General features: G+C 43.4%; 1 protein-coding gene across 2 annotated transcripts; it reads right to left on the bottom strand.

Moving 5' to 3' along the window:
* Nucleotides 1-1,306: 1,306 nt before the first annotated feature.
* Nucleotides 1,307-4,918, bottom strand: POLR1H (RNA polymerase I subunit H). Of its 2 annotated transcripts, none has more exons than XM_068961080.1 (5): nt 4,842-4,918; nt 4,487-4,641; nt 4,148-4,248; nt 3,617-3,726; nt 1,307-1,723 (listed from the first exon to the last, which is right to left on the bottom strand). In XM_068961080.1, exons 2-5 carry the CDS (start codon nt 4,620-4,622, stop codon nt 1,699-1,701), a joined length of 372 nt encoding a protein of 123 aa, XP_068817181.1. In that variant the 5' UTR covers nt 4,623-4,641; nt 4,842-4,918; the 3' UTR covers nt 1,307-1,698. The 2 variants fall into 2 exon arrangements, with proteins under 2 accessions (XP_068817181.1, XP_068817183.1); XM_068961082.1 differs by having other exon boundaries at nt 4,487-4,661; nt 4,842-4,908.
* Nucleotides 4,919-6,616: the final 1,698 nt, after the last annotated feature.

Below are 6,616 nucleotides of genomic sequence, written 5' to 3' on the forward strand. Positions count from 1 at the left end.
GTTCAAACACACAGTGGAGGAAACTAACTTGCCCATCTGTCTAAGTTGCCATGGACAGTATATCAGTTCAGTTCAGTTCCATTCAGTCGCTCAGTTGTGTCCAACTCTGTGACCCATTGGACTGCAGCAAGCCAGGCTTCCATGTCCATCAACTCCTGAAGCTTGCTCAAACTCATGAGAGCTCCCAAAATATAAAGGGCCACACAACTGTAAGATAATCATGACTGTCATCATCTAGTCACTACTTAAACCAAAGAATGCAGGAATACTAATTCCCAGGCTGAAATTTGAATATGCTGATTGTGCCTGGACTAAGTATTTGTTTGCCTTTAAAGTTTTCGGCTCAAACTGAAAAAAGTAAGCTATGACTGAGCACGTAGAATAAAGCCCATTAAAATAAAAAATCATTGTGGACTGGGATTCCTGTTGATTTTTTTTCTACTTTTCTATATATGAATCAGTTACAGTGTTAAAAATATGTGTGTGTGTATTTACGTATATATATATATATATATATATATATATATATATATCAGTTCAGTCACTCAGTCATGTCCAACTCTTTGCGACCCCATGAATCACAGCATGCCAGGCCTCCCTGTCCATCACCAACTCCTGGAGTTCACTCAGACTCACGTCCATCGAGTCAGTGATGCCATCCAGCCATCTCATCCTCTGTCTTCCCCTTCTCCTCCTGCCCCCAATCCCTCCCAGCATCAGAGTCTTTTCCAATGAGTCAACTCTTCCCATGAGGTGGCCAAAGTACTGGAGTTTCAGCTTTAGCATCAGTCCTTCCAAAGAAATCCCAGGGCTGATCTCCTTCAGAATGGACTGGTTGGATCTCCTTGCAGTCCAAGGGACTCAAAAGTCTTCTCCAACACCACAGTTCAAAAGCATCAATTCTTTGGCACTCAGCTTTCTTCACAGTCCAACTCTCACATCCATACATGACTACTGGAAAAGCCGTAGCCTTGACTAGACAGACCATTGTTGGCAAAGTAATGTCTCTGCTTTTGGATATGCTATCTAGGTTGGTCATAACTTTCCTTCCAAGGAGTAAGTGTCTATATATATATATTATATATATATATATAAAACATTATCTCAAGAGCAATAAAAAAATTTCCAGTGTCCACCTGTCTTTGAGTGTAGATTTTATTGTCCAAATTTACATATCAAATGAATCTGATTCCGAGTTTTCTGTTGACGCTCACTATCCAAACTCCCACTTTTTGTTTCCCTAAACTCAGGAACCAAATAAGATTTAGATAATGCAGGAATGCTTATAATTGCCTTTTTATGTTATTAGCCTCATTCCTGGCTCCATTTTTTTATCCTTGGTTTTTATCCCCTACCCCGGCTTTTTCCTTCTGCTGTACCAATTTACATTCCCTTTTTGTCACTGATATATTTGTTGAGAGAACAAATATATCTCTCTAAGCTAATATAAATTTCTTTTGGAACAAGATAGATTATAAATAACATACATATGTCTGGCTCTTATAGAAAAATATAACTTTAATAAGGAAGCCCAATGAGGGTAGGAGTACTCTGGGGACAATGATAATCCACACACAACGATCTGCTTTTCCTCCGCGAGCAGAGCACTGTAATCGGGAGATGGACAAAGGACCTAAGAACCCAATATCCTCCAGCTTCCAAGTAAGAAAAGGATTGTTGAGTCGCTCAGAAAAAAAATCAAGAATCTTCCTTTTCTTGGAACCTACAGAGAAAGAAAAGACTTGTTATATTTGACCAAAGGAAGAGGTACTAGCAGTGTAAGATGAAAGAAATAATTGAGGAAGGACTTTCATTTATGACCATAGGGGACTAGCTCCCCTAAACAACCCTACGCAAATTCAAGACAATTAAAAATGCTGGGATTGAAACTGTATCTTGCAAATTATGAATTATGTCAAGATTTCTTAGGAAAACAAAGAGCACTAGCCATAAAAGAAAAAAGGATAAACTAGACCTCATAAACATGAAAAACTTATGGTCATTAAAAAAAAAAAAGTTATGAAAAAATTTTAATTTTCTTAAATTAGTTGTTTAAATTAAATTAAACAGTTTCTCAGCCTGACTGAGAAATACTCCCCAAAGGCATTTCTAACTATAAATATTTTTAATCCATTGATGAGAAGGCAAGAAAGTAAAGGCAATCTTCACAGTGAGTGAAAGTATACAAAACCAGGAACTAGACAGGTACATTAAAACTGAAGCCCCTGGTACACTGGTGCCCTTGCTATTTTGAGAGCCACATGAGTGAACCAGAGACAAGCCTACAATGTCTGAGAGGAGATACTCAAGAGTAAGTTTGAAACCTCCAAAGGGCTACACCTGTGTATAGAAGTGAACAAGAAAAATAATCCAACTCTGCAGAAGAGGAATTTGACTGTCTCACTGGGTAGAGAGAAAAAAATTTCCCTCTAGAATTTCTAACCAAAAGCTGGCCTTACATTAGATTGGCAGCACAAATCCATACTACCTATTTGCTACAAAACACATGAAGCTGAGAATTTATTTAAAGTCATTCCAGCTTGGTAGTGCTTCAAGGCACCTGAAGAGGAAACACACATGCTAAGAATATAGTTTTCACTCCAGACCTCAGAGAATTCCATAGTCCAAATTCTAAAAAATCTGAGCTTATATTAAAAAATTATACAACAAAAAGAGCACCATGAGAAAGTCTGCAGGAATAACGGCAGCATCAGATCCACAAAAACTGTGGGTATGAGAATTAGGAGACAGAATATAAATATCAGGCTTAATATATTTAAATATATGTAAGAATTAAAAATAATTTAGGATTAAAGAATCATGAATTATTAAAAATGATTGAGGAGACTTGAAAAATAAGCAGAACTCAAAAAAAAATTTTTTTTTAAGTAACAATAACTGACATAAACTGAAGACAGAATTAGTAAAGCGGAAGAAAGACCAGAAGAATTTACCCAGAAGCAATATAAAGAGAAAATAGATGGAAAATTATGAAAGGGTGAGAGAAATGGAGTAGTGGGTAAAGTCTAATAAGCAACTAATTAATTAGAACTCCAGAATGTGAGAACATAGGTAAAGGCAATATTCAATGAGATATGGCAGATAGTTTTCCAAGGTTGATGGAAAAGAAAAAAAAAATCAATCTTTACTTTCAGAAAGCCCAGCAAATCCTAAACATGATAATCAAAAGAAAGCCACATCCAGATATACTGTAGTGAAACCACAGAACCCCAAAGACAAAGAGGAGTTCTCAAAACTATTCAGAGAATCATGTTCTTTAAAGCACCCATGACTAATTCTCACCCGAAACTACCTTGAGTACAGTGGAAGATGCAACAGTAACACCCAGATCATCAAGCAACATTTGCTTTCTGTATTTTTTTCTTTCCTTTTAAATATCTTAAAAGGTTTAATTCACCGAGTATAAAAAGGATAAGAAAAGTGTAATTTTCTAAAATAAAAAACGACCTCAAGTTTCCCTATTACTTCAACTGTACAGACGAGAGGGATCGGACCAAAGAACACAAATGTTTATTCAGTACAAAAGTAAGTCACTGGATTTGTTTAGGTCGCAAACAGATTGAGAAAGGGCAGAGAGGAGGGAAAGGATACGCACTTGCAGTTGGTGCAGGTGTAGAAGACAGTCTGCCCTTCATCGGCTGATCGCATCTGCCTGGTGTGGTATGCCATTCCCTCGTGCCCACATCGAGAGCAGCGCCTGTCAACCTGGAAAACAACTGGTGGGATTAATAATCTCCCTTTCCGGTCACAGACATCAGGCTGTCACACTCCCCAGACTCTGATGTTTTAAAGACCCCTCTTCCCTCTTAAAGGACTTCCCACGTGGCGCAGTGGTAAAGAATCCGCCTGCCAATGCTGGAGACGCGGGTTCCATCCCTGGCTCGGGAAGATCCCGTGGAGGAGGAAATGGCAATCCGCTCCAGTATTCTTACCTGGAAAATTCCATGGACAGAGGAGCCTGGCAGACTACAGTCCACGGGGTCACAAAGAGTCAGACACGACTCAGCACAGCACACACCCTTCCCTCTTGGAATTAGGTACAAAACTCTCCAGATCTGTGCAATCGCCCCTCCATTTCTTTCCCACCCTTCTTTGATGGGGCCAGTCCTCGATGTCATTCACTCACCACAGGTCCCTGGAACTCAGGTCCTTCCTCCATCGACAAAGGCATGGCTGACCCCAGTTTGTTAAACACAACTGAGGTTTTCACAACCTTCCCCTCAAAGTCTGCGCAAACAGTAAGAACTGGTTGTGGAGACAGTAAGGAAGGCTGACACCCATAACTCCCTCTCGGTTAGGGCAGGAGGCCTTATATTCTTCCCTTCAGGTTTCGACCCAAGGCCAAAAGTGCCTGATTCCCTGCTTTAGGGTCCCCCTCTTCAATCCAACCGATATTAAGGTCCTCAAGCCACTGACCCTTTCACGCTGGGCCCTCTGCCGGGGTCGCTGCGTACAAGCCCCTTACCTCGCACATTGATGGAGAAGCCACAGCGGGTACAGGCGACCGCATCCTGAGCCCCGGGCAGAGGCAGGACCGAGCCGCAATCTGGACAGAAATCCAGGTCCGACTGAAAGCTGGAGCAGATGCCGGCGAGGTCCATGACCGAGGGTGGTCGAGGGCTGGGAAGGAGAGGAGATTGCTAACAAACGAGAGTAGCTCCCTCCCCATTGAAGAAGGGTCATTCCTATTCTGTCCCTGGACCTAAGCACACAGAACCCGAGTCTTTCCCCCACGTACGCCTGTGCCTCTACGACCAAGGAGCCCACATATCCAGAATTCTAAGCCGGGGTCCGGTACTTCGACTTGGGGGTTTGCTTACCTGGGACAGGCGAGAAGAGGAAGCCAACTCCACGAGCCAGAACGCCGGCTCTACGCTGCTGCGGAGTAGCGAGAGCAAGGCGGGCTAGAGCGCCCCGTCGTCCGGCCTGTCGATTGGCTATTACGTCATAATTAATCGCAAGCTTGATCCCCGGAGGGAGCGGAACCTTGGAAGGAAGGTTGTAGCGCTACCTTCAGACTGGTTTTGTGAAGTTGAATAAGAAAACAGGTGATTGAAGCCGAGCCTCCGGTTGTTTTCCCCTCAGTATCCAGTTCTGGGAACTACAACTTCCCCTGTTCCTGAGTTGGTTCTTTTTAAAAAAACAAAAACCAAACGAAACATTCTGGAAGTTACAGTTCTAGCGCTCCTCGGACCTCGCGATGCAAGAAAGGGCGCTCTGCAGAGCACCGCCTGGCTCGAGTGCTGGGCCCTTGGCGACGAAGAATTGATGCTTTTGAACCGTGGTATTGGAGAAGACTCTTGAGAGTCACTTGGACAGCAAGGACATCAAACCAGTCAAGCCTAAAGGAAATCAGTCCTGAATATTCACTGGAAGGACTGATGCTGAAGCTGAAAGTCCAATATTCTGGCCATCTGATGCGAACAGCTGACTCATTTGAAAAGACCCTGATGCTGGGAAAGATTGAAGGCAGGAGGAGAAGGGGAGGACAGAGGATGAGATGGTTAGATGGCATCACCCACTCGATGGACGTGAGTTTGAGCAAGCTCCGGGAGTTGGTGATGGACAGGGAGGCCTGGCATGCTGCAGTACATGGGGTCGCAAAGAGTCGGACGCGACTGAACTGAACTGGGCCTTTGGAAGGGGTGAGTCGACCTCTTACCGGGCATGAAGTGGAAACGGTGAAGGCGGAGGAGGAATGCCTAGTCACTAGGAACGAAAGGAAGCAGGGATGAAGTAGGACACTTTAGGAAGGGGCTCAAGACTTTGGAGGTAGTGGAAGAGAGGAGATTGGGACTCCTTCCTCTTTAGATGCCTGTCAGATGAGGGAGGTTAGCATTAGTCAAGGCAGCAGCCTTGTGACGAAGACTGTCGAGGTTTGCTTTCAGTTGCAGACCCCGTTCCACCTTGTCCCCGGCCTCCCATCCAACCAGCTCTACATCATCATTGCATCCATTAGATGGAGAGTTGACATATCTCTGATCTTTTATAAAACATGAGGACAAGTGTCTTAAAAGTCTTGCTGTTTTAATTCATCTGGAACCTACAATCTAAAGTGTAGAATCTTGTCGTCCTGAAGGGACAGCTTCAAGACGAGTTTCCTAGTTCTCTCCCAGTCCATCCAACCCCTCTCAACCTCATAGCTGTGCTGAGCTGCTTATGTATGAAAGTTCCGGAGCCCTCACTATTTTCTCCTGTTTGAAAGAGAACAAGCTGTGGTCTCTCCTAGAGAGGTTTTGATCCGCTACTCTCTGAAATAATGGAAACACACAAATTAGTGAGAGGGTTAAAACTCTGAGCAAGCTACTAGAAAGTGACAAGCCCCATAATAATTTGTCTTACAAGGAGAGGTCTGCTGAGCCCATGATGGCAGGCAAGTTTTTATTCTCTCTTCTCTGTGTGTGTCTCCTTTGAAAATAGAAATTGAGATTAGTCCAACTTTCCCTTTCAGTATCAGTTCAGTCACTCAGTCCTGTCCAATTCTCTGCAACCCCATGAACCGCAGCACACCAGGCCTCCCTGTCCATCACCAACTCCCAGAGTCCACCCAAACTCATGTCCATTGAGTTGGTGATGCCATCCAACCATCTCATCC

The sequence above is a fragment of the Capricornis sumatraensis genome, chromosome 22 (genome assembly GCF_032405125.1).
Source record: "Capricornis sumatraensis isolate serow.1 chromosome 22, serow.2, whole genome shotgun sequence".
Lineage (NCBI taxonomy): Eukaryota > Metazoa > Chordata > Mammalia > Artiodactyla > Bovidae > Capricornis > Capricornis sumatraensis.